The sequence below is a fragment of the Coloeus monedula genome (genome assembly GCF_965178545.1).
Source record: "Coloeus monedula genome assembly, chromosome: 8".
NCBI classification, from domain to species: Eukaryota; Metazoa; Chordata; class Aves; order Passeriformes; family Corvidae; genus Coloeus; species Coloeus monedula.
Window position 1 is genome coordinate 19,752,602 of NC_138788.1, and position 26,995 is coordinate 19,779,596.

The following is a 26,995-nucleotide window of genomic DNA, read 5'->3' on the forward strand; positions in this document are numbered from 1 at the left end:
TGATAGGTCCTGTGGCCCCATGGAGAGAGGAGCCCGCACTGGAACAGGTTTGCTGGCAGGACTTGGGACCCTATGGGGGACTGAGGCTGGAGCAATCTGTTCTGAAAGACAACCCCATGGAGGGGACCCACATTGGAGCAGTGTGTGAAGAACTGCAGCCTCTGAAGAATTCGCATTGGGGAAGTTTATAGAGAACAAGGCCAGAGTTTTGGTTGAACCAAAGGTCTTGGCTTCAGTTTGCTTTGCATCAGAAACTGTGTTGTTTCATAATTTGTACTGCTTTTTAACAGTCCTTTGGGCACTTTCCGTGCTGTAAGCATCCCTGTGGTAACTGGGGGACTGTTTGCCTGGCAATGTCCCACTAGGCAGTGTTAAATCAACTTTTAGCTTTTATTCTGTAAGAATAAGGAGAAGGAAGGAAGACACCAATTTGTGACTGCTAGCTGTCTATGGGTTGCTGAGGCACGTTTAGTTGGTTAAGGTTGAACTTAGGCTGTAGAGTAGGTTTAGAAGGTCTGATTAAGACATGTGGTCATGGTTGAGGAGCAGTGTGCAGAAGTACTTGGGATCATAATTGTAGCTGGATTTTATGATGCCGCTGCAGTTGTAATTTAGAGAAGAACTTAATATCAAAAGCCATAGCTGCTTGGAGGAGGGAACACGAGTTACATCTATCCCAAGAAAGAAAGTTATCTGTGCAACAGTAACCTTGGTGTCCAGAATCTCCTGAAGAACTTTTAATTTCTTTCAAATTTGTTGTCATAATTGTTGATTCCTTTTTCTGAGGTGTTCAGACATGTCCTGTTTTGAACTGTTACAACACCAAGGTTGTGTGACTATGAAAACAGGTTTTCAGTGCCTTGCTCTTTTTGTATCTTGTGCTTTTGATAAAAATACCCACTTGTGTTGCCCTTGTACTTCTACTAGGAACATCTGCCCAACAACTGGATGCATCCTTCAGTACAAATGCCACCTTGGAAATATTTGAGGTTGACTTCAGGGATCCCTCCCTGGACATGACGCAGAAAGGAACACTTCCTGCCTCAAACAGGTACTAGAGGCTCATACTGATGTATCAATGAATGAAACTGGAAAGGGTTTTCTGGTGCAGGAAAGGAGAGGAGGAGATAATGTTTACAGCATATAAAGTGATCTTTTGAATCAATTGACCTCTCTTCAAAAATGGAACATTTTTGTTGATACAGATCATATTGGGTATAAAAGTAGGGCAGTTGGACTGTTACAGAAATCTGAAATTACTTGTATGATAGTCAGTCAGTAGAGACATTATGTATAATGTGAAGTTGCTGGGACTAACAGTTTGCACTGAAGAGGCTATAGAGAGTGAAACTTACCTTCCAGCTTTTTGAGACAAGATGGTTTCTTAGGCTCATCAGTGTGAGTGACATTACACCCAGTGTAAAATACAGCCGTGATTTTAGTGGATTTTAAAGGGTGTTAGCATATATTTCAGATAACAGCTCTGGAAATGATGGCACATAGATCTCTTAACTAATTTTCAATAAAGTGTAGGCTAGAGGATTTCACCCACCAAATCCCATGTGAGGTCCTAACAGTTTTAAACAAACAGTGAAACAGCCAAAAAAATAGGGACAACCTCTTCCTTTTTAAGTTCCCTTTAAAAGTCTTGGGAAGGAAGCTTATTTCCTTTTTTTGCATGCAAGAGCCACAGTCCTCTTAAAAGGGAGATGATTGTTTAAAGTGCAGACTGATGGATATGTTTGATAGGTTGAAACATGGATGTGAGTTTTGGTAATGAGGAGGGTGTCTTGCTTTCCACCAAAAATCGTGGCTTATGCCAGCTTTATTTTCTTCTTTTTTTAGATTTCATAAGCTGATCTGGGGGAACTTTGGAAATGGGGCTCTGGAGTCTTCTGGAGTGCTCATTGGTGGAGGGGATAATGGAGTCCTGACAATGTACAGTGTGCACCGCATCTTGACTTCAAAGAGCGACCCTGTCATTGGGCAGACAGAGAAGCATTCCGGTCCTGTTCGAGCCCTTGACTTCAACCCTTTCCAGGTGTGTAACATTAAGATACCAAAGGAAAGTTAACCTCTGTGTTAGAAAATACGTTCCTTTGTGCACAGAGATTTATAAATTGAAAGAAAAATTTTTAAATTTAGAGGCATGGTAGTTGTGGCACAAAGCTGGTTTGAGACTCAGATTTGGGTTCTCTTCACAGCTTTGCCACTGAATTCCCCTGTGATCTTGTTCAAATCTCTTACCTCTATAAAAACACGTCCTGTAATATTGTTGTATGTTAAACCATTGTTCTTTCGAAATTAGAGCTTCTATTTTTTTCATTTGTTCAGTTGGTATTTAATTCAGTGGGTCTCTGATCACACTTGAAGGGACTGCAGCATAAACGAGGAGTGAACAGACCATGGTTCTTGTGGTAGCACAAAGGCAAGTGGAAAATTGTCTGCAGTCAGTTGTGAGAAACCTGCATCTTCTCAGAAGAAATGTCCTTGGTGCCAGGATGCAGGGCAAAGGCTCAGCTGGCCAGAGACGGTGGCTTCCAGGCCTGCAGCAGAATTTCATCAGATTAACAGCAGCCACCTGAACAAAACAAACAAATTTTAAATGTGTCCGTACTATGCCACAGTGGAAGGCATGCAGGCCAGAGACATGCTTGGTTTATAATCCAGTTAGTATCTTTATACTTGCCAGTGGCTGTGAAATACAGCTCTCATCTCACTTTGGAAGATTTTGGGGTTTTTGCTTCCACTTATTTTTAAGAAATCTGTCCTTTTCCCCTGTGAGCAGGAATCTCAGCTGAGCTTTTCCTTTTACAGAGTAATCTCTTGGCTTCCGGAGCCAATGATTCTGAAATTTTCATCTGGGACTTGAATAATTTCAGTGTGCCTATGACTCCAGGGACTAAATCCCAGGTAAGCAAGCTTTTCCTCTGGGCAATAGTCCTGCAGTTTTGTATCTCAGTAGGCAAGACAAAAAGATGTGTGTGGACACATACCAGCCTAGTCAGTGTGTGAAAGGGGAATGACTATGATGTCTGTCAGCAGAAAGATGAATCAGAAGAGACTGATTGGTTTCATGCTTGGGGGTGGAAGAACTGCTGTAAAGGGGAGGTAGGCTGGCAAGTTCTGGAAGGATGCACTTTGCATGGATGGGTAAGCTCTTTGTGGATTTGAATCGAGTAACTGACCAGTTTTATCTTGTGATCCAGCTGGGGCATGTGTGATGGATTAAGAAGGTTTATTGGACCTTCTCTGAAGAATGAATTTTTTTCAGGCTTCAGCTGAGGCTTTTCATACCTCATGAAAGTCATATCCCTAGCAGAGCCAGCAAGCCATTAAATGCATCTTGGCTATTGCTCCCAGATAATGTTTCCAGAGTTTGAAGAGGAAGAAGTTTCTGATCTTCTGATGCTTATTATATTATTCAGGGCAATCAACTCCTGAAAGTAGAAAAATCATAGTAAACTTGGCTAAAAGCGGGCCGGGATTTTCCTCCATTAAGTCTCTTGTTTGTTTCCTTGCCTATCTCCTGCATTGCAGTAGATAAAGTAACAGCAATTAGCCATGAATACTTCATCGTTTTCCATCTCACTGCACTCCTGAAATGTTGCACAAGGTCATCTTTCCATTTAAGTTCATCTAAGAAGTTGGGGTAGAAACATACATATATGCTCAGCTGCAGTTCTCTCTGGAGTGATTTATAACACATTTGGCCAATGTAGAATCCAGTACCTGCTTCTAAAATGCAAAGGTACTTTTCCAGGTGACATTCCCTCATAGAATTTTACTGTCCACTGTACTCTGAGTAAAGGACTTTCCCATGTCTTTCTGGTCAGTGCTGCTGGTATTTCCAGTTAGTTGATCAGCAGTTGAAGAGAGAAATCTATGTATCATCAAATCTCTAATCCCTTAGTTAAGCTAGTGGCAGACTCCTGTGATTGGTGTTCCCTCAGCTTGGGAATAATGGACATGTGGCCTTTCCTGTCTTGGCAGCCTCATGAGGACGTCAGTGTGGTGTCCTGGAATCGGCAGGTGCAGCATATCCTGTCCTCTGCTCACCCCAGTGGCAAGGCTGTGGTTTGGGACCTCAGGAAGAATGAGCCCATCATCAAAGTTAGTGACCACAGCAACAGAGTGAGTGGAAAAAAGCCTGCATTTCTAACTACCTTAAAACATGCCACATGTGACTACAAAGCAGTGGCACAGACTCTTGGCATAAGGGGTTTTATTCTAGGAGCTGTTGGAACTAGTTCTCTTGGAGCTGTAGGACCTCATTTTATTCTTTCTCTAATGAATGGGGCAACAAGATCCCTTACTGTTCCTAAAATTCAGGCACTTTTGCATTCAGTTTCAGTGTTCACAACTCATATATGAGAAGCCTCCCAGCTTTCTTCCTAGGTCAGCTTTGGACTTTGACTTCTGTGTGGTTAGTGGGGTTTTTTTTGCTGTATAGAGAAGGTAGAAATACTTGCTGCCTGGAGCAAGACATAGCTAGACTTGGTTTATGTCAGGCATTCAAGGCAAGTTCAGTACAGAATGACATGGCTCTGTGCCATTTGTGCTTTTGGCAGCTTGCTTTGCTGAATTTTCAGCCTGTGCTATTTTTGTCCCTAGATGCATTGCTCAGGAATGGCCTGGCATCCAGAAGTTGCAACCCAGCTAGTCCTTTCCTCTGAGGATGACCGTTTGCCAGTGATCCAAATATGGGACTTACGCTTTGCTACCTCTCCTCTTAGCCAGCTGGAAGGGCACACCAGGTGAGGACTTGAGTGTTGTGTTGCATCTTTTCAAGTCAGATATCTGGGAGACTGGACTTGGGGGGGGAAGTATGATTTTCTCCTTGGTCTGCTTTCTTTCCCAGATGAATCTGGTTGAAGGTAGAGATGAGAACTAGCATTTCTGAGCCTGAGTGCGGGTGCATGGTGCTTTCTTAGTGACTGGGTGACAGAGTTGTCTGTACAGGAAATACGACTGATTTCTTTCTGCTCTATTTTAGGGGAGTTCTCTCTGTTTCTTGGTGCCAGGCTGACCCTGAACTGCTGTTGAGTAGTGCCAAAGACAACCGAATCTTGTGCTGGAACCCAAGTATGGGGGAGGTACGTAACCACGGCTAGCGGTACACATGGTATACTTTATAGAGTTGTGTGCTTTGCTGTGTGTTTGTGTCCTTCCCTGTATTCTTGTGGAGTGTCAATGTAATTCCCTCAAGCATGTCTTCTGCACTCTTTCTGTCTGGAGTGAATGGGTGTTGTCCATATCCAGGCTGAAATCGGTTTTCATTGAGTCTAGAGATCACAGAGGGAAGAAAACATTAATTTAAGATTTAGTTTCAACTATTTATGATTACTCTTGCTGTGCTCATACTTTAGTGTTCTCTGTTTCCATGTGTTTCTTCTTTTTCCTTTTCCTAGAGTAGTAAGTTCTTTTGGGAGGAAATTTGAAGGAGAACAAGTTAGAGAGGGTCACTGAGAAGCCAACAATGTAGCTAAATAATGTGTGTAAACTTTGTTTACAGTAAAATGGTTTCACAGGTATGTGCTTACCTAGTCACACATCTGAGAATTACCATACTTGGTATATTTAGGTATCACCTGAATTAAACTGGGCTTTTAAAAAAATTTTTATGCACACCCATTCATTCAATGCTGAGTTCGTGGGTAAAACTGAACTTTGGACAGTGCAGTTGATCTTGATGATAGCATGGGGAAAGTACTCTAACAATACTGAACAAAGTCCAGCTGGGATCCCCAGGCTAGATTCATTTCATGGGACAATATCCTCAGCTGACCACTTTTGCCTTGGAGGCAAGGAAAAAAATGAATCAATTTTCCTAAAATGCATGAAATGCTGCCGTTGTAGTTTCATGGGATTTGATGTTCACTTTGTCTAGATCTCTAGTGGTTAGAAGACAATCAGACTCTAAAATGTTCCTGATACCTAATTTTTACAAAAGTATTTTCACTGTCTTTTAGCGGAAAAGTTAAAAAAAAAAAATTAGTGTGGCTGACTAATCTTTGTGCATGCTGCTGTAGATTTCCAGAGTCCAAATTCAAATTAGACTTTCACGTATAAACAATTGTTAGGGGGCTCTTTTTGACTTGGTACCAATGAACAGCAAATTTTCAGGTGAAAAAGCTGGGAAGGTTTGCAGTATTAAGGATTAGTACAGTTATACACAATGGCTGATCTTATAAGTTTGAGGGAAGTACTGGTTTCTTTGGGTTTGGGCAACGTTTGGTTTTTTGGGATTTGTTTGTTAGTTTTTCTATTTGGCAATGTAGATTTTAATATAAGAAAATTACATTAATTTGCTTGTACCTGGAAAAGAAAATACAGATCATGTTCCCACAGAAAACAAAGTTGTGATTGTCTATGCTTTGTTCCTATAAACCGTAAAGGAGATACATTTGTTTTACAAACCAGAGGTTTAAAGTCAAGGCTGCATTAGTGAGTTGCCCAACATCAGGCAGGAAGTCTGTGACTGGGCCACAAATTGAACTTTGGGTTTTTGAGTGCTGAACCATAAACTTGTTGGCTGCAATGTCCTTCGTAGTTCATGTGCAGCTATTACATTCCTCTCTTCTTGTTCTTTTTTTTTTTCTTTAGGCTCTTTATTTTCCTTGTCACATTTGTTACTCCGCACTATTCTTTCTGTTTATGTGTTCTTGCTCTTGACACATTCTTGCCTCTTGAGTTCTGGTTTTATTGTATTGTTTTCTGGTGTCTCTCCTTTGGTTAACAGCAAATGTGACAATGCTCTAGTACTCTGATTCAGCAGTATTTGGGAAGCAGAGCAAAAGTGACTTCTTGCTTTTGGATTTTGTTCTACAGTCAGAATCCAGTTTTTCATGAGCTTTCTGTGACTTCCAACTGTTTGGACTCAATGTGCTATAATTTGGTTGCAAATGCATCCTTCAAGAAGCAAAAATAAGAGATTTGTATGGAATGGTGACATGTAAATAAAGTGATGTGCTTGCTGTGGGCAAGTAATTCGGGGAAAGCAGGAGGCTGTTAGTGTTGTGCTTCTGTCTTCTCTCTTTCTGTGATAGGTGGTGTATGAGTTGCCCATTCGGAGTCAGTGGTGCTTTGATGTCCAGTGGTGTCCTAGGAATCCTTCGGTCTTCTCTGCTGCCACTTTCGATGGGTGGATCAACGTTTATTCTGTTATGGGTGGGAACTTGGAAGCTCAGCAGAGGACGCAGGCTGACAAGGTGAAGTCCTGTGACCGTGTTACACCTTGGCAGACTGGCAGTTTCTCCCATGACTGCTCAGAGTGGTAGAGGCACACGTGTGTAACAGTGTGATTTTTAAGCAATGTAGTCTGTCCCATGCACCAGGACCTATGGCTGTATGGTGTGGGAACCGGAAGCTACCTGTGTGGGGGCTTAATAATCCCACCAAATCCCAAAGGTGACCACATGGCCTCTGACAAAGTGTGTAAAGAGAACCAAGATCAAGTGCAGTTGTGATGTTAAGATCTATTTTATTGTTATTACTGTTAGACTAAAAATAAAGCAGCACACAAGTTTTTCTTGTCATTAAGTTAACATTAAATACATTGATACTAATTAATAGGATACATTATTCTTCATTAGTTTAGAAGATCATTTTATAAAGTGGCTTGCAAACGACTATTAGCAATTTTCCTCAAGTGTGTTGACTACAGCTTGGAACATGTTAATATTTTTGATACTGAAACCCATTACTGAGTCAATGAATAGATGAGCAAACTCTGAACAGATTAAATGTCACTACTGTCTAAAATTTTAGTTTTAATCTGGTGTCTGGTCTTTTAATTCCCTCCCTCTGTCCCAGCCAACCAATGCCTTACAATACAGGTTTTAAGAGAACACGTATGAGCTGGCTTAAGTGTTATTTATATAGTCATTTACAGCTGACTGAGTTTAGTTTCATAGGATCGGCAAGAGACCGAAAATACTTTATCAAGCAACAGCTGTGGGAGATTAAGGATTTATTTAACCCATGGAGAATTTTCTTTATCTGTGTTCTTTATGTGCATGCACCTCACTTCCACTGTTCAAAACTGGGGAACAGTAGTGTCAAATAATTCCTGCATAAATTGAATAACAAGCTAGAACACAAGCAGGAGATAATGACAGTTATGGTGGCAGGGAGTTTGTGACCAAGAGTTCTCTCTCTTACAAATTCAGTAGTCTCAGGACAGAAACTCTGTTGCAAGCCTGGTTGTGTATATTTATTTCTTTAAGGTTTAGGATGTTTGATTTGTTGGATATAAGCTGTTCTTCAAGAAATATTCTTTCTTTGTAATTGATTTCCCCTGAAGAAAGACAAAACATTGCCTGTGATTCTAAGGTTTGGCAACCTTAGCTTGACCAGGCTGATGCTGCTTCCTTTTGGGTGTGCTAGTTAGCTGAATTTTAAGGTTATTCCCTATGGCCCAGTCAAACTTGAGCAGGATTATCTTTAGCAAACAACAAATCTCTGCGAACGATGTTAAAAATGAAAAGTGCTTGTGAACAGCATTGTGCCTGTGTTCACTGACTCCCTATATGTAGAAATCTGGCTCAGGGGCCACTTTTGACTCTTGTCTAGACAAGAAAGTTTTATTTCGTCAGTCTCATCTAAGCTATAAAAGCTTGAGACAGACCTTGAAACGAACCCATTTGAAAGACTCCAGCAACAAAAAGGGAGTGAGAATTCCTTTGTAAGGAAAACAAGAAATAAGTTGGACAACTTTTGATCATATGTTGTCATTATCTTGCATAAAACAAGTAATTTTGCAACTGCTATGTTTGAGCTGGGTGCTAGGCCTAGCAGTGTTTGTTAGGAAATTTGCATCTTGCTAAGGAAAAATTACTTGAAAATCTCTTAGGGTAAAAAATTCCTTGAGAAATGTTTTCTGGAACTGTTTTGAAATGCCATTTCTCTTGCATCGGGGCTTGGTGTTATTCCAGAAGGAGGTGCTGTACTAGCCTCGTTCTTTATCAGTGTGGAAAGTAACTAATTCCTAAGCAATGTTTTTTTGTGCTTACTCCATACAGAAAGGAATTGAATTATATTTCTTCCTATTTCCATCTGATTCTAGATCTCTTCTTCCTTCAACAACCTGGATCCCTTTGGCACAGGACAGAGCCTTCCTCCTCTGCAGGTGCCAGAGCAAGTAACTCAGACTACTTTGATTCCACCATTAAAAAAGCCACCCAAGTGGATTCGCAGACCTGTGGGGGTTTCATTTGCCGTAAGTGAATGGAGCATCCTTAGCTGAAAATGCAATAGATGTGTTGTCTTGTGACACAACCCTTTTCTTTCACTGGAGAAACCTGTTGCTAGTTGGTTTAATGCCTATTTAAGGTGCATTGTGGTGTCCCATGAAGTGAATTTTGTTTACTCTCTACATTCAGGTATATTTCCAACAAGAAAGAGTCCTGTAGCAGAGAATGGGAGATTATAAGTAGGAGTTAACAAATCTAAGAAAAATTCGTAAAAGCTGTCCTTGTAGGCTGGCATGCATTCCCATTCTCTCTGTCTCCTTCCTATCCAGGCATTTAATTTTCTTCACATCTTTGCTCCTAGATTGTAAGGCTGAATTGTTCTTTTAGCCTGTTGCTTGACTTGTTCTCTGTCTGTCTAGTGCCTGCTCTTCACCTGATAGTTTTTATCATTGCAGTCTACCTCTCCATGTAACGGAAGAACTAACAGTTCCAAATGGTACTTTTTCCTCTGTGCCTCTCTGGCATTCACAATTGGCTAGGCCTTATTGGATCTGCACAAGTGTCAAGTTTATCAGTGTTCAGCTGAAGGGCTCGTACTGTGAACTCCCTCAATGTTCATACCATCCATACACACTAAATTCTTGGGTTCCTTGTGATCACTGCTGGAGCTTGGGTCTGCCTTGCTAAATGAAGAACTGAGTAGCTTTTACCTTTGTTTATAAGAATACTTACTGTGTCTCCCTCTGTTATTCTCAGTTTGGAGGAAAACTGATTACCTTTGGTCTTACCAAAGCTCCTGGACAGCAAATGCAGCAGACTTACCCACACCAGGTATTCATCAGTCAAGTCACTACTGAAACTGAATTCCTACTCCGATCCAAAGAACTGCAGATGGCCTTGCAGTCAGGGAACCTCCTTGACTACTGCCAGGGCAAGATCCAGACAGCCAAGCTACCATTTGATGAGAACCTTTGGAACTTCTTGAAGGTAGGATGGCTATGGTGAAATACAGAGGTCAGTTCTTTTATGGTCCTGGGGTGGAATATGGTCCTCTCCAGCCATTTATATTTCTGTTCTTCAAAATATAAAATGGAATTGAATGAATAGACTAGTTACTTATCTAAAGAAAGTTGAGGTCTTGGAGGTTGTCTTGGTTTTCATTAGGAGTGGACTTGTTTGGGCTTCCTGAAACAGGATGTTTTCATCTCAACACATTGCCAAGCTGTATCTGCCTGTTACCTGTGGAGCTGTACATTATTATTTTTCAAGGTGAAGTCCAAATGGGCAATAAGATACCCCAGAACAAGGGAGAGAGCTGTGGTGGCATGAGGACTGACTAGCCTTCATGGACAATTTGGTGATGTGAGAGTTTGGTAATTAGAGGTGGTCATCCTTCTGAAGAGGCAAGGCTTAGTCTTGGCCGGGGTGTACAGACACTCATAGCAGACTGTGTGGAGGGCAAAATACTGGGATCTTTTCCATAGTATTATATTTGCATAGAGAATCTTGAATAGGATGGCCAGCTGTTAGTCTAGGTGGTGACAGTGGTCTCCATTGCCACAATGTCTTCAGTTGCATCAAATGAGACACATCAAACTGTCATTTTTAGTCACTTTTTATAATCCATCTGGTGTGTGGTCCCGAGAGACCACTCCAGCACTAAAAGGATCTATTACAATTGATTGTCTTAAAGTACAAACCAGGCTTCTGTACAAGAAGTGTCCTGCAGCACCATTCCTGCCTCTGCAGGAACAGTTTCTGAATGGAGTGTTTACAAGTATCTTATCCATGTACAGTTTGATCATTTGTGTAGTAGGAGCAGCATGGGACTTGACTGAGACAGGCAGATTCTCCTTGCAGAATGCTAATCATGCATTAAAGCATATAAATAGTGCCTATCAATTAGGCTATGTGCAGCCTGTGGGAATTTTTTGGATAGTCTGAAATCCTCATCCAGGGAGCTTCTGTAACAGTTAACTAATTCTTGTGAGGCCAGCTAGCAATTCAGGCAACCACCTTGTCTCAGTTTCATCCAGACTCAAATCAGTCAATTTTCTCAATGAAGAGATTAGCTTGGCTGTTCCTAAACTATCCAGGGAATTGATGACCAAGGACACTGGGCAGGTTACAGTCATGGTCTTGATACACAATTGTATCTCAGTTGTAACTGTGGCAAACTTGAGTTTTGCCCTTTTATTGTGATTATAACTTAAATTCTGTAAATGTTCCCACAATAGTCATTAGGTGAACTTTTCATAGTTGAGTTCTTTATCTATAAGCTGAGCTCTAAACTTTGCTGCTGCCAGAAGGAGCTAACTATTGTCAGTGTGTAGATGTCTATGATTTTACATGTTTTTTATCTTTTTAATATCCATTGGGACTCAGGTGAATTTGGAGCAGGACTCCAGGATTAAACTTCTCAAGCTGCTGGGCTACAGTAAAGAGGATCTGCAAAAAAAGGTAAGGGGTATTTCCAATAGAGAGAAACCTTTACATGACTAAAGCTACTGCAGGAGAGTTTGTAGGGTCCCAACTGGAACTGAGCAAGTGATCTCATAGCACATGAAGGACCAAACTGTATGAAATTTCAGCTGGGACTCATGTGAAGTATACCCCACTAAAAAGCAAATGCAAGCACTTGTAAGGGTGTAACTGTAGCTGTAATGAATCAAACCAAAGGGGTCTTGAGCCCATTTATCTTTTTTTCGGTTGTTGGTGCACTGGGAAAATGTTTAACAACAGTGCAGTTGTGAGAACTTCTTTTAGCATTCAGCTCTCTGCATCTCAGGAGATTCCTCAACCGGGAAGAAGGTGACAGGTGGAGACAGTCTGGCATAGCACTGATGGATAATGCTTTGAAAGGAATAAATAGCCACTGATAGGCAGCCAGCCAGGAATAGGGTGAGGTGGAAGTTTTCCAACAGGTGAAAGAGCTGGGAGAATTGCTTCTGGGACTTGGCAGTTTCTTGGTAGTTTTGCTGTCCAGGTGCTTACTTTGATAGAGACTTAGATACTCTGTGTGTGTCTGTTACTTTTCTAGATTGCCTCATGTTTGAGTAAGGGGATCCCAGATAAACAGCCTCATCCTGAGGCAGATGGTACAAATGCTGCACCAGATCAGGTATGTCCTGTACCTCTTGCCAGCCTGGGAAAGCAGAGGAGGGCAGAATGAACTGCAAGGTCTAATTCCAACCGCAACTTATTGGGCTCAATGCCGGCATTGCAGAGGGCAGTTCACAGGCCTGTCAGACCCTCACAGGGTCAGACTAAATGATTATAACTTTCCCTTCTGGCTTTAAAACTAATCCATGAACAAGGAAGAAGGACTCCTGGCTGTTATTCCTGGAAGAAGGCTTGCTTCTGTGTTGATTTCTTCAGTGGTAGAATTAGCCTCACCGCAGCTTAACTTCATGCTACTGGATTTCCTCTGTGAAGCTTCTGCTGTGGTATTTCTTTCCTTTTCACGTCTATCCTCTGAAATGTATTTTCACATAATTTTGGGATGTCCATCTTCAGATGCCTTCCAATGCCTGGTACACTGTAAATTTTTCTCCTCTGAGGTATCTTAAACTTATGTCGTCTGATTAGTAATCTTCTTCACAAGCCTCAAACACTGGCTGAGATACTTTAGGAGTAGCAATTGTGTCCTGCATTTCAGTAGAGCACCAGGCATGGCTGTGATCCAACCTGTTATTTTCAGATTTTACTTGTTGGTCTTGTCTCTGTTCCCTCCAAAATAGTTCAGCTTGCTCAGGGGCTGATGGTTGAGCTGATGAATGCTGCCCAGCAGTGCTGTTGGCATTGCAGGTCTTGCACCATCATTCTCCTAAGCTTTGTTAGTTGCAGCACTGCTCTTGTTACTGCCCTTGTGAAACTGTGCAGATTGATAGTGCAGTGACAGGAGTTTCCAAATTGAAATTAGATTTATATGAGCATGCACAACGAAATGGAGAGCAGCCCTGTCCCACTCTGTGATCCACTAAACTGTTTTGGGTAGGATCTGTGTCTGCAGTGAATGAAATAAGTTCTTGCACTTTTTGCACAGCTTTTGATGAATTCCAGCGATGATGTAGCTGCTGTTTCTTCCTCTTCAGCCTTTTTTGATAACCTCATCCCACAGAATATGAGCACATTGGAGATTCCTGTCACAGAAGGTACGTTACATGAAGAGTATTTCTGCCCTCCTAGGAAAAGGGGAGAGGAGAGAGAACCAGAAAATTAAGGGGGACCAAGAAGAATCTAGTTCACTCCGGCAGATGGATACTTTTAAAACACATGACCCCTTCAAGTGTCATGCAGCATATCTCATTGAGCAGAGAAATACTTTTCCCAGATAAGAGACCCATTAAAAATACAGAAGAGTCTTCTAGATGATGGAAGACTTAGAGTCAAGTCAGTGGGTTTTTTTGGGTGTCCAAATTTTCCTTTAGCTGGGCTTTTAGCTGTTACTGCTTTTTACTGCCTGCTCTTTAAAACAAGCATCATCAGTGCACCTGAGTGATAACCCTTTGGGTTGACTCTACTTATCACTTCTGTAGATACAGATGGACTCATCAGCCAAGCCCTTCTGTTGGGGAATTTTGAGGGTGCAGTGGAGCTGTGCATGCGAGCAGAGCGCTTTGCTGATGCCATCATTTTAGCTATAGCTGGTGGGGAGAACCTCCTAAAGGAAACCCAGAAGCGCTACTTTGCCAAGCGGAAAACAAATCTCTCTGTGGTAAGCGATGGTTTTGTGTATACACTGAGCAGGGGAAGGTGTCCACTGTCCTGGCAAATTTTTCTCTGAATATATGTGGAAATGCTTTTTCCATAATGCAGGAAGTAGAATGTCAGCAGAATCTGGGCGTTTCCTATCATGGGACATTTACTCTAATATCGTGGTAGTTTTATGACAACTTTATGTTGTCTACATAGTGTGTCTGTGTTCTCTGTCCTTTTTTTTTTTAATGGTTTCTGTCTCAGCTTCTTGTGCTTGTAACCTGTGGTGCATACTGCTCCTTTACAGCTCAACTAGGAAGTTCCTAGCTTATTAATTTATGAATGAAAGTGTAACAGAGGTTGGGATATCTTAACACTGTGTTCTAGTTATTGATACCAGCTGCTCTGAAACAAGATATGTGTTAGATCTTTAGTCTTGTCTAGTATGGCTGTTTCTATATTCTTTGAAGTGCTTTGTTGGGCATTTTTACTTTCCTTAGAGGCATCAGGTTCCAATTACTGTTAACATAGGGATGCTGAGATTGTTGGACCTTAATGTACAGTGAGGTAGTTGCTGCATAGTGGGAAGTGTGTTTGAAAGTGAGCTGTTGCTTAGGCTGTGAGCTTATCTTTGTCTTCAGTGGCTGACAGGCCTTCTGCTTCCCTTACAGCTGCTTTCCTGCATTGTGCAGCAGAACTGGCAAGATATTGTTTGCACGTGTGATTTACAGAGCTGGAAGGAGGCACTGGCCATCTTGTTAACATACTCAAAGCATGAAGACTACACTCAGCTCTGTGGTATGCAGTGTAATATGTTTTGATACAATTTCCCTTGCAGGAGGTTCCTCTGGACTGCTTACAGAAAGAAGTGGATAGAGTTAAGAAAGGAAAGCACTTCTTACCCATTACAGCTACCTGGAACTTAAATAAGTGTGGACTGTTGAGTCAGGAGAATGATAGATGCACACTGTAGCTGAGAATCATGGTGTGAAGTTACATATGTGGTATTTCCTGTGCCCTCTAGGAGTAGCATGGAAAAAAACAGGATAGATGCTATCACCAAGCTGAGACATGAAGAAAGTGATTTTTATTCCATAGAGAAAGGTATTTCCTTTACAGTAAAAGGTCCAGTGGGCTTCACTCCATCTAAAACAGGTTTGAGCACCCTACTATTGCCTGGAGATTCCCACACCTGTTTTGGAAATTCAAAAAAACAAAAAAAAAAGGTGTTGGACCTTTTTACTGAATTCATCTGTCCTTTCTTTCTTTTATGTGTTGGGCAGACATACAAAAATTGGCAGATGTAGGAAAGGTACTTTTTTTTCAACCAAGTTGGCTTTGGGGTTCCTTCCTGATGCCCATTTCTGTGTTATCCAGCAGTTATGCAATGGAGCTGGTGAAGGGTCTAGATCCCAAGTCTTATGAGGAGCAGCTGAGGGAGCTGGGGTTGTTTAGCATGGAGAAAAGGAGGTTTGGAGTGACCTTACTGCTTTCTATAACTACCCAAAAGGAGGTTGTACTTCTCCAAAATAGCAAGTAATAGGACAAGAAGAAACAGCCTCAAGTTGCACCAGGGGAAGTTTAAATTGGGCATTAGGTAAACCAGCTGCACTCAACGGGTTGTCAAGCATTGGGAACAGGCTGCCCAGGGAAGTGGTGGAATCACCATCCCTGGAGTTATTTAAAAAACATGTATATGTGGCACATAAAAACTTGGTTTAGTGGGACCTGGCAGTGTTAGGTTTATAGTTAGACTTGATCATAGTGGTCTTTCCTGATCTTAATGATTCTATGATTCTAATTAGGTGCAGATCCAAAACATTGGGGTTAATGAGCTCTTCAAAAGGGGAGTGTGTTAAATGTTGGCTACATCTCTTCCTCTCTAGATGTGCTGGGTGCCCGCCTGGAGTCGGAGGGAGATGCAGCCCTGTCCAATGACGCCTGCCTCTGCTATATCTCATCAGGAAATGTGGAGAGGTTGGTGGAATGCTGGGTAAAAAACCATGAGACTTCGTCACCACTTGCCCTACAGGTACAGGTGCTATAATGTTGGTTTGACTCTTCTTTAGGCCAGTCTGGTAGCCCTGAACTGTTTGCATTATCCCATCAGAGTATCTGGTTTCCAGCAGACAGTGGAGACCTGTTTGTACTCACCAAGGTATCTCCTTCTAGCCTGAATTGTGGGCCTACTTTGAAAGGAGGCTTGCTCTCTTAATCATTCCGTGTTTGTGTGTTTACATTGCACATAAATCCAGCCATGGACAGGAGTTACAGCCTACCTGCTTCTCTTACGTACTGATGTCATCTCTGAGCTTCCTTTTTCTCAGGGAAGTTTGAGCTGTACCTGTTTTCTTACTGGTAGTAGCCTGGAAGTACATTTGCTGCTGTGCTTATCATGTATAACTTAATGTTCCAGTTATCTGGCTGTACCTTCAGAATAGCCTTAGCAAAATAAAATGAAGTCTGGACCATGTTATTCCCACTGCAAGTAAAATGATCACATAGGGGGAATCGCATCTTGCAGATGAATCGGTACTTCTAAGTCAATGTTTTTACCTACCTCTCTTCATTCCTATTGATTATTTCACAGAATTACAGAATAATCCAAGTTGAACAGGACCCACAAGGATCAAGTCCAGCACTTAAGTGAATGGCCCATATGAGGATTGAACCCACAATTTTGGTGTTACCAGCACCATGCTCTGACCAACTGAGTTAATCTCAGTAGTATTACATTTAAACCTAAGTCACTAAGCCCTGTTGTGTCTGTCACTTGCTAGAATGAGCTAGACAAGTCTTCCACTTGGATATCTGTAGATAATGCTTTCTGCTACGGAGTTCCCTGGTTTTGTAATCCCACTAGTAAGTAAAAGCAACAAAAAAAAGCATCTTTAGCACTCCTGGTTGTTTTTGAAACTGGCCTCCTCCCAGTTGCCAGATATGAGCACATATCATTCCACAGCTGTAAACACTCCTTTGATTTCTAGGAGTTGAAGGAGTTTTGAGTAACTAAAAACCTTCTGGTCCTTTTGTCAGCAACAGTAGTTTTTTTTGCATTTCTCTTGGTATGGTTTTAAGCCTTCCTCTTCCAAGCTGAGAGCTTGTAACAGTAGTAGCTTCCTAGTAAAAAGATTACAGTTGACTGAAATGTTCTTGTGGCTTCTGATTTTCTTTTCTTCCCTTACTGTTAAAGTAGCAATGTCAGGGTTTGCTTCTTGGTTCCTGTTTTTCTCCAAGTGCACCTGAGGAAATGGTCATCAGTGACAGTATTTGGTGCAGAATGGAAGTAACTTCTGTCCACATTGGACCCAATGTCAGCTGAAAGTGGGGAGGGCCATCTGGTATTGTCTCAGCGTGAGATGGACCAGTAAAGCTAGTCAGATTCTGAGCAGTCTTATTTCTTTGCTCCCCCTGGCTTATTCAGGATCTTATAGAGAAGGTAATGGTGCTGAGCAGGTCCATTGAGATGCTCCGAGGCACAGCAGGACCAGCACCAGGCCCTGTCTTGGCAGAACGAATCACCCAATATGCCAATCTCCTGGCATCACAAGGATGCTTGGGAGCTGCAATGAATTACCTACCCAGCAGCTCTAAAGAGGTGAGTAAGCAGCAAGCTGTTGTGGAAGAGAGTAGTATAGCGGGGGGAAATGGTGCTTTGTATGAGAGAGCTGGGGTTTTGACATGCATCAGGACTTAAGGTTTTACCTTAGTTATGCTAACTTGAGAATAGAGGGGGAGGGGGGAAAGGTGTTCCAGGAAATGGGTTTTGTCTTCATTTGCATTTTCTTTGTAGTGCCTTTGATTCAGGGAAAAGGAAAAGAGCTATAGAACTGTAAAATGGACGATGGAGAACAACATTAGGAAGCAGCTCTCCAGCGAAGCTGCCTCTCTTCCTGAAACTAGCTGGTAGAGGAAGGGAATGGGGAGGTCACCTGGCAGTTTGAAACAAATCCATCTAGTGCCTAAATGTGGGTAGGGTTTGAGGAAGGAATACTCCAAGGACTGGAGGAAGGATCAGTGAGACTTCATCTGCCTGGGAGTTTGGCAGGTGATGTCCCAGACTGTCATTTACCATTTGCTGAAGTCTTTTTTCCTGGTGGCTGTTGGGGAGATGGTTAGTTTTGCAGTTTGATTCATAGTGCTTTAGGTCAGGATCTACTTTAAATGCCTCCCCAGCATTTTCCATCTGGGGCTCTCAAGGTGCTTCTTCTAAAGCACAGTTTGTTTCAGCTCCTGATTGAACAGCTCCGAGACCGGCTCTTTCATGCTCAAGGAGACAATGTGGGTGATCAGCAGCCACCCCCTTTTCCCTACACTCGTGTCAGCGTAGGGGTCAGTAAAGCCCCAGCAGCCAAGAGTGGTTCCACCCTTGAAGGGGCAACCCACAAAGCAGGTCCCAGACATCCAGAGAAGGTAGGCCTTAAACTCAGGTGTTCATGGCTTGGGAGGAGGGAGGAAGGCTACTGGGTTGTGGAAGGCATGTGAAGTAATAGGAGATGACATAAATTGCAGACACTGAGGAACTCCTCAGTGATGTCCTTCACTGGAGCAAACATAAGCTCTGTGATTATCCAAAAGTGAGCTGTCTGGCATCTTTTCACAAAGCCCTGTCCTACATGCAGTCCCTAGAGGAGAATGTTACTAGTGTAGTGATCCACTGAGATCTCAAATCTTAGGGTGAAAGGGGATGTGGTCATTTTCCTATGCTCATGTTACCCTCATATCTTAGTAAAATTAGTGTAGTATGGCTTCATCTCAGTTCTTGCACAAGAAGACTGTTTGCAAAGTTTTGCTTCCAACCTCTATTATTCCATTATTGTTCCTCTGTTCGTCCGGTTGTGCTTCCAGGAAGTCACTGTATGGGAACTTGCTCCTGAGGACTAATCCTTTTGAGAGCTGGAGAACACTCTGAAGAGTGTGGTGCTCATCTTGTTGAGCAAGTTATGTGGTGGGAAAGGCCTTTGATCGAGTGCATCCAGGGCACCAACAGCAGCAGCAAGTTCTCTTGCCTGAGAAGTGACAGGGATAGAAATTTCATCTGCTATTATGTGTATACATATGACTCTGTTGGCCATTTGCAAGATCTTTGTTTTTTAATTGCAGCCCAACTATCAATCATCATTTGCCCCTTCAGCACCATCTCAGCCTTCAGTGCCTTCCCTCTTCACACCTCAGCCAGTGCCGGCGATGTCCATGGCACCTCACCATGTTGCCCCTCCCCAAGCCAGCACAGGTCCACAAACAAGTGTCTATTCCAGAGGACACCCGTACCCACAGTACAACTTGGGCTTGAATCCAGCAACTGTCTCAGGGCCAGGTAAGCACTGTCTGATAGTTGTGTCCATTTTCTAGGTTTCCTGAGGTTAAAGCCTTCAATATGGGTGGCTGCTGTACTTTTTTCCTCACAGGCCTGTTGTACTGACAAAGAACAAGTCAGCCGTCTGACAATCTTCTCAGTGCCTCTGACACATCTAGCTGTAGTGACTGTTGCTGCATGTGCACTGATACTAAGCATATATAGGGGTGGAAAAGCCACAGCTGGCTTGGTGACAGTTTGAGTGATGTAGCCTGGGCTAGGGGGGACACAGATATTAAACGGTATGGCTTGAAGAAGGGAAGACTTACTACCAAGAAGGATAGTGTCGTGAGTAGTTGGCACATGAAACAAGTGATGCTGATACACTCTCTGTTGTCTGTAGCTGTGCCACAGTCTCAGCCATTTGGACCAGTGGGAGTCGGACCTGTTGGTCCTGCTCCCTTCTCCAGCCAGCCGTCTCTGCCAGGACAGCCCATGCCCATGATGTCTCCTGGTGTTCCACCACCCAGACCTGCCCTCTTCACTCCAGCCTCAGTCCCATCATCTCAGCTTTCTGCAGCTTGTCCTCTCCCTGTGGCAAGCCAGTCTCCTCTAGACTACTCTTCAGCACCTTTCAACTGCCCCATGAACATGGGTTATCCTCAGGGCGGTCCTGGAGCTCCATCTACTAAACCCTTGCCAGCAGCCATTCCTCCTCCTCCCACAGGTAAGTACTGCTTGTGTGACTTGTGTGTCCAGGACAAGCCAAGATGGGGTTTGTCGTACATGATGGACATGGATCTTCTGAGGTCTGGTCTGTCCCCACAGAGGCTGGATGTAGTGCTGAGGCAAACCTTACAGGCACAGAGTGCTGAGTCTTGCTGTGGTGGTGAAGCAAAACAATGGTAACAGTTGCATTCAGCCTGTTCAGTTGTTCTTTCTCCTAGGCTGTGGTTGCAAGATGTTGTCTCTTCAGGTCCTCCATGCACCCTGAATAGGCATCTGCTCTGACAGAAAGGGTGGTGGTTCCCTTGGAACTCCTGGTGGAAGGTTTGCTCATCCCGCCCTTGCTTATGCAACTTACATGAGAAGTGCATTTGAAATGGTGGGAGAGCAGGGTGCTGCTTCCCTCTCCATGAGATGCCCCTTACTTAGCTTCAGGATTAAATTCCTCTGTCTGCTGTACTCTAGTGCTCCCATTTTTTTCCTGTTGTCATAAAGGGCTTGTCTGGGAATCACTTCTGGATTCCTCTCTGCAGTGTTGTAGACCCCTCTGGGTCTATAGTTTGAATCCAGTCTGGCATGTGAAGTCCTTGCTAGCATGATGAAGAGAAAGAGGGTTGTTGGACCTAGTTCCCCATGGATGGGCATTCCTTCTATTTCCCAGAATATCACCATATCTGGTGTTTGTTAATGCTTTGTTTGCCATCTCAAGGAACAGGTTCAGCCAGGCTGTGGAGATCCCTAACAACAAGGCTGACAATCCATAGATTTTTGAGCAGATGCTTCTCCAAGCCACATGTATTCTGAGAGTGAAGGAACTGAGGCTATGATGTTTGCCTTCACCCGAAATCCTTTGCTGACCTGTGTTTAACCAAGGATAGCAAATCCCACTGTGTGAAGTCTGTGGGGACTACACACAAAGGCTCTAAGCTACAGCTGGACAAATTCCTTCCTGAAAAGCTTTTTGGTATAGTAGTCCAGTGAAATTACTCAGTGAGTGAAAGCTGTTGGTGATCATGCCTTTTCCACCCTGCCTTGATTTTCAGGTTTCTTCCCTTGGCTAGATCCCCACGTGGATCATGCAGGTAGTACCCAGAGAAATCTCCAGACCTGTGGGGCAGGCTGTGTTGCTGCTTCTAGTGAAATGTGTGCACGTATTGATGTGTGTGCATGCTCACTGCTGTTTGTGGTTTTGTTGCATGCCTGGGGAGCTGTACAGCTGGGGTGGGGAATAGACCTGTCCTAAGGACTAGGAAGTGAAAGCTGGGGATATTGGAAGTGAAATAAAAGTACTATGCTATTACTCATTAGTTTAGGTACAGAAAACAGGGTCTCCCCCTTCTTCCTTCTCTATTTTCCTCCAGTTCTGGAGGTATTAGACCATTTTCAGTCTCTGTCTTTTCAGGCAGTTGCTGGGCCAGCAGGACAGGGAAGCAGACAGTTTTCCTGTCTTGGTTCTCTAAGCAAGGAACAGGCCAGTGGTTTTAACTTATCACTCATTTTCTCCCTGTTACACTCCCAGCCTTGTGCACAGTTTTTCTTGTGCTTTCTGCCTGTGGTTTGGAAGAGGTGAGTCCCAGCAGAAGCAGTGGTGGAGTAGAGCTTCCCCAGCAGGATTTGGGGGCTCTCTTCCAAGAGGAACTGGAAAGCCCTTTTGGCTTTAGTTAAAGGGTGAGGTTTGGCTTTGAATCTTAGTTCAACTATTGGGGAAAATTTGGACCCAGGGGGTTTTCTGACTGATACTTAGTACTGATTTCTCCCCTTGGGATTCACTGGTGGTGGAGGGTAGTCATTTTCTAGTCTGCAGTGTCAGTGGGGTAAGACTCAGTGTCTTAGTGGTCTGTCACTGCAGTGATTGGTGCTCTTTGGAGGGACCATCTGCCAGGCACAAACCTCACAGCTTTATTTAGGAAATCCAAGTACTTACAGGCACTTACACCACCAAGCAGGTCTGGCTGTGTGAAGTGGGACTCCAGAGAGGGAGTTGTCCCTTCAGCAGAGAAACAAAATACCTCAGTTTCTCTCTGTTAAAGAGAAGATGATTCCATGACAAGGATTTCAAGCACTTCCTTAGGCTGAAGATGCCCTTCAGGAATTCACTGCTGAGAAATTCCCTTTTCCTTAGCAGCATTTCCCCCCAGTTTTAATGGCAATGTATAGCATGCCTGGATCAGCAGTGCAAACTGGCTTCCTTGAGAGTGCTTTCTTGCCTGCTGTTATTGTTCTGGTTTTGATTTGTATTTTTCTTAATCTGAAATGGAACTGTAAAATCATTCAATCTGACTGGCCAAAATTGCTTGCTTTGGAAATTCCTGAACATAGTATCTACAGCTCATGAGCATCATTACTAACACAATGAAGAGACACCTCCACTTGTAGAAATCCCAAGTTCCTGAGAGTGTCAAGGACACGGCGAAGGACAGCAACATGTTGTCTTATCTCCTTTCTGGCCAGGATAATCCCTGATTCCAGCCTCTGGTGGTCTTGTTTTTTCTAGGACAGGCATTGCTGGAGACTGCTGCCATGGGGCACTCCTTTCAGGGATGGTGAGAAATCCTATTTCACAAGTAGTGTAGGAAAGATAGCATTTCACCCCAGCAAAATGCAACAGGGTCTGTTGTCTCTCATGTCTGATGATTAAGTGTCTGGCTTAAAGAGCATAATTTAAATAGCTGTTTCCAGTGAGGATACAGTGCCACTGGGTTGGAATAGTGCCAAGGATTGCTAGGCCACAGGCTCAGTGGGGGCCAGCAGAGTTCTAGGGCACAGAATCCCCAAGCTAGAAATAGGTGCCAACTTAATTAAACTACTGATCCAAACTCATCAGAGAGTGAGTCTTGAAATCATGGGAAAAGGGAGGGCAAGAAGAGGCTGCCAGAATTTTAATAATAAAGGTAATTAAAGTAATGAAGCACCTTTTGCATCTTTCCCCTGTGATTTTTAAAGCTCAGTTCAGGATCAGTAGCTCATTAAGTGTGGCTCTGAGCTCCAGCAATTCTGTTATTGCTGCTTAGAATTATTCCGTTTTCTCACAGATTATTCCTCTCTCATGGGCTTGAGGTTATTAATACTGGGGTTTTGTCTAAAGATGCAGGTACCCTTACAGGACAGCAGCAGACAAGGTAGTTGAAATTTGACCTTTACAGAATGAAGAGTGGGCAGAAGTCTTTTGATGTCATGTTGTCTGATGGATTTTAAATTACCTGGAGTGAGGTTAGAGTATGACAGAAGCATCTGCTGAGACACCCCTCTGCTCCCAAGGCAGACTGGTTAAGTCTATTCCCTTCCATTTGGCAGTCAGCAAATTTTGCTAAGCTTTGTTTCTGAACATGATTTTGGAAGGGATCCCACCCCTAAATCTTTCCGCCTTTATCAGAACAGCCTGTATGGCTTTGGACTGCCACCATGAGCACTCCTGTAAGTGCTGGTGAAAAGCCCTCTCACCTGCAGCATAGCTCTTGCTGTGCTACCACAGTGCCAAATTCTCTGGAGAACCCCAAGAACTTCCTGAACCGTGAGGTGCACACTTATGCAGGTCCCCACCAAGCTTCCAGCCTGACTCTGAGGCTGACTTCTGCAGCTTATAAAGGACCCAGAAAGCTTCAGGTAGTTCCAGAAAAAGTTTTCTGTGTGGGAGTGGGTGTGTGCCAGTTCAGTCTGATCAGACATTACCTCATGAAGGCTGTGCACATACTTGGATACTAAGAATGAAATTAAGAAAGGGAAAGCTAAGCAAGAGCATCTCATGGGCCTGTGAGCTGGGTTTGAAATTCCTCAGTTGAAACAGTCTAAAGGTGCAATGACAAGGGAATTGGAGCCAAAGGGCCTTCTCCTGAAGGAAGTTCTAAACTGTGCAAGCAACCATGAATTGTTGCTGCAGCCACCTTCTCACAGTCTGAGGTTTGTGTCTTGTCCTCTGTCCTGGCAGCTCAGGAATCTTGGAGTGACTCCTCTACTGGAAGAGGAGGCCTTCAAAAGAAAAAGGTAAGTTTTAAGCTACAATATGTGTTGGTTGTCTTTTAGCCAGCGAGTTCCATGTAACAGATACATTCCTATACATGCTCGCTGTCAAACTCCACAGGTCTCTGTCCCTGTAGCTCTGTCTACGTCTGCACTGCATGCATGGCTAGGACTGGAGTCTAAGTAATCTTGACTCTTTGCCATCCAAAGCCACATGCTATTCTGCAGGGTGGCTGTTTTCTGACATGGTTATCAGCTCTAATGTTGCATCCTCTGTCAGTACTTCCCAGGCTGGCTACAGTAATTTGTTGTTAGTATGGATTTAATCTTATGCCCTTGCCTATACAATTTTTTTGATAGTGGCTGAGGAGGTCATGTTCCCTTCACACCTGACAGCTGGTGGCAGCATTTTCCCTCAGCTCAGTGGGACCAACAGTGATATTCCTCAGATGCCGATACCAAATGATAAGGCACTTGTGCTGAGAGAAGTTGAGACAGGTGTAGCTGTGAGCTGCCTGCCGTGTTGGTCCTGCAGCTCTCTGCCTTGTCATGATTGTACTGGAGGGCCTGTGAGCTGAGTTCTTCTGCAACAAATGCTCTCAGTACCCCATTTCTATCATTGCTGCCTGCTGGCAGGTGTGACGAGAAGCTTCTTTGGCATCCTTCCCACCCCCCACTCCTCTTTTTTAGATTGGAACAGACTTCTCGCCCTTTTTTCTGGCAGCATAGCTGGGAACCTGCTTCAGGCTGTGCTCACTACAACAGGATTAGCCTCTTGTTAAAGCCATCTCCTTTTGATCTAGCCCTGTTGGAGAGAATCTGTCATGACTCTCTGGCTTAGCAGGGGCATGATGAAGTGTTTGCAAGGGGAATCTCCCCCCATGTCGTGGGATTTTCCCCAGTACTTGCTCAGTTGGACACTTCACTGCTGCTAATCTCTACATTCAGGACTCGTGCCGTTGCAGAGACCAGGCGGCTTTCTGAGGACCGGTGCTTTCAGGGGTAACGGATCTGTTTGATTGAACAATCCCGGAGGGGTTTTCTTGCTGTCGCTTTGACTGTTCATCTGGGATGCAAGAGGAAGGGCCCCATTCTCTGAGTCAGGGGGCTGAAAGAACAGGGATGTGTAACACATCATCTTGAGAACTGAAGACATAACTCTTCAAGTTAGAAAAGAAGTTGAATTTTTCTGTGGAGAGGCAGCCAACCCTTCTTCCTTGGACTTGGTTTTCTTGATTTTTTTTTTTTTTTTTTTTTCTTTCCTTCCTTTGCTGACAGTTGCCTGAGAAATTTACTCCTCTGGCCCCCATCACGGCTCCAGTAATGGGCCTGCCTGCTGAACCCAAAGGGATCCATCCTCAGCTATCCAGGTTGCAAGAATCTGGCCAGTCACCCCCAGGAGCACCCAAGGAAAGCAGCCTACAGGTATCAGAGAAAGTGGGGCATTCCCCAGCCACCAGCATCTTGTCAAGTAGAAAATAACTCAACTTTTGAGGTTCTTATTGCTTGGCAGCTGTAGAGGGCTTATGCTGCTCCCTAGCCCTTACAAGGCATCTCTGCCTGAGTATTAGAGGAGTTGCCAGGTTGGAAAAATGAAACCTGGGTATGGGTAGGAGAGAGTGAGGGAGACCAGGCAGGCTGTCAGCCTGCTGTGAGTTGAGAATCCAGAGGCCTGGAGCTGTATCACAGTCTGAAGATGATAACCTAATTCTGTGCTTGCAGTATTCTCTGGGTTTGTGAAGGGGTGAAATTCCTTCTGTTCTCTAGTTTCAGGAGGGGAATCTACCTGCTCTAGCCTTTCATGTTCCTGTTGCATTCATTCAGCTGCTTTTTTTGTCTGTCAGTATCACCAGCTACCTGTGGAGAGCATTGAGAGGAAGGAGCTGCCCCCTGAGCACCAGGCTTTGAAGGCCACATTTGAAGGGTTGGTGCAACGCTGCTCGGCTGTTGCCACTGATCCAGTAAGTCCTCCCTTCTCTGATCTTTGACTTTTTTTCCCTTATAGATGTTTGACTGGTGCTTCCTTCTTACAGTTGGTAAAGAGTGGAAAAGTCTTGTCCCTATAACCAAGTCAATCTCCATCTGCCTCCTTCCTTTAGGCTGCAGGCTTGTTCATCTTTGGGAACTGAGATGCAGTCTCTAGCATTTATCTTCTGCCTCTCATTGCCTTCTTGGAGTAATGATTCTGTCCTCCTGGCTCTTTCTTTTAAGGGAAGTAGAAGAATTTACTCAGCTAATTCAGTTTCACTGGCTTGATCTGCAGATAGTTCCTGCAGAGCTGGTATTACCAGCTATCCTTAGAGTTTAGAGGGAAAGGCTGAGATATCCCAGGTGGAAAAGAAAGCCGAACAATCTTTGTGTTCATGTCACTGTAATTTCTCCACTTTGGTTCCTGGAAGGCTGTTGGCATATGTCACATTGGGTGAATGTGTCAGGCCAGACTGTCTGGAAGCAGAAAAGCAGTGTTTGCACATTGTGTTAGGTTGCTAAGTCTTCCCAGGGCTTGGGGCCACTAAGAAGCCTTCCAGAATACCTCTGCTTGGTAGATGTTAGGATGAACACTGAGCCCAGATTGCTGTCCCTGAGTCAGGCAATTAGAGCAGCATCTCCAGTGTGTTTGCTCTGTGCTTTCTGAGAGTGCAGCATAACAGTCTGGGGGATAACCTAAAGGTTCCCTCTATGGACAGAAAGGCCTGTAGGTTTGGGCTTAAGCACTTGACTTAGGTGGTGGTTGAATAGCTGTCTTTGTACAGCAGTGCAAGTCAGCTGAACTTCAGGCTTCCAGGCCTGTTCCAGCAGTGCCTAGAGCCAGGCATTTGTGTTCATGGAATAACTTACCCATGAGTGGATTATTCAAGATGGGGTTAATGAAGTCAGTCTCACAGTCTCATCAGAGCTTCAGTACTCAGGCACTTTCCTTGGTGGTTACCCAGAGGTTCCCTCTTTACCTTAAGGAGACCAGGAAGATATTCTTTCTTGGGTGAGCCTGAGTTCAGTCAAGGGTGAGCCTGTCTGAGCACCCCATGGGTCAACTAGTGGATGTTTCTCATACTTTGGAAGTAGTCACTCTATCCTGTGGTCTGCAAGCACTAGCAGAAGGGAGGAATGCCTAGGCTGGGAGATG

The 26,995-nt window shown here is 43.7% G+C and overlaps 1 protein-coding gene across 3 annotated transcripts in view; it reads left to right on the forward strand.

Moving 5' to 3' along the window:
* The window catches only part of SEC31B (SEC31 homolog B, COPII coat complex component), a 35,287-nt gene that overhangs the window by 5,607 nt on the left and 2,685 nt on the right, over window positions 1-26,995 (forward strand). Inside the window, exons 3-25 of one of the 3 annotated variants that reach the window (XM_082286517.1) lie at window positions 928-1,051; window positions 1,846-2,041; window positions 2,818-2,913; window positions 3,994-4,134; window positions 4,615-4,757; window positions 4,997-5,096; window positions 7,050-7,211; window positions 9,068-9,220; window positions 9,951-10,181; window positions 11,580-11,654; window positions 12,235-12,315; window positions 13,240-13,348; window positions 13,733-13,911; window positions 14,564-14,690; window positions 15,779-15,924; window positions 17,317-17,490; window positions 18,123-18,305; window positions 18,996-19,209; window positions 19,592-19,915; window positions 20,958-20,996; window positions 23,840-23,895; window positions 25,150-25,296; window positions 25,716-25,832. In XM_082286517.1, coding sequence (XP_082142643.1) covers window positions 928-1,051; window positions 1,846-2,041; window positions 2,818-2,913; window positions 3,994-4,134; window positions 4,615-4,757; window positions 4,997-5,096; window positions 7,050-7,211; window positions 9,068-9,220; window positions 9,951-10,181; window positions 11,580-11,654; window positions 12,235-12,315; window positions 13,240-13,348; window positions 13,733-13,911; window positions 14,564-14,690; window positions 15,779-15,924; window positions 17,317-17,490; window positions 18,123-18,305; window positions 18,996-19,209; window positions 19,592-19,915; window positions 20,958-20,996; window positions 23,840-23,895; window positions 25,150-25,296; window positions 25,716-25,832 — 3,317 coding nt within the window. The remainder of the gene's footprint in view (window positions 1-927; window positions 1,052-1,845; window positions 2,042-2,817; window positions 2,914-3,993; window positions 4,135-4,614; window positions 4,758-4,996; window positions 5,097-7,049; window positions 7,212-9,067; window positions 9,221-9,950; window positions 10,182-11,579; window positions 11,655-12,234; window positions 12,316-13,239; window positions 13,349-13,732; window positions 13,912-14,563; window positions 14,691-15,778; window positions 15,925-17,316; window positions 17,491-18,122; window positions 18,306-18,995; window positions 19,210-19,591; window positions 19,916-20,957; window positions 20,997-23,839; window positions 23,896-25,149; window positions 25,297-25,715; window positions 25,833-26,995) is intronic. The other 2 variants (XM_082286518.1, XM_082286519.1) reach the window with 2 other exon arrangements.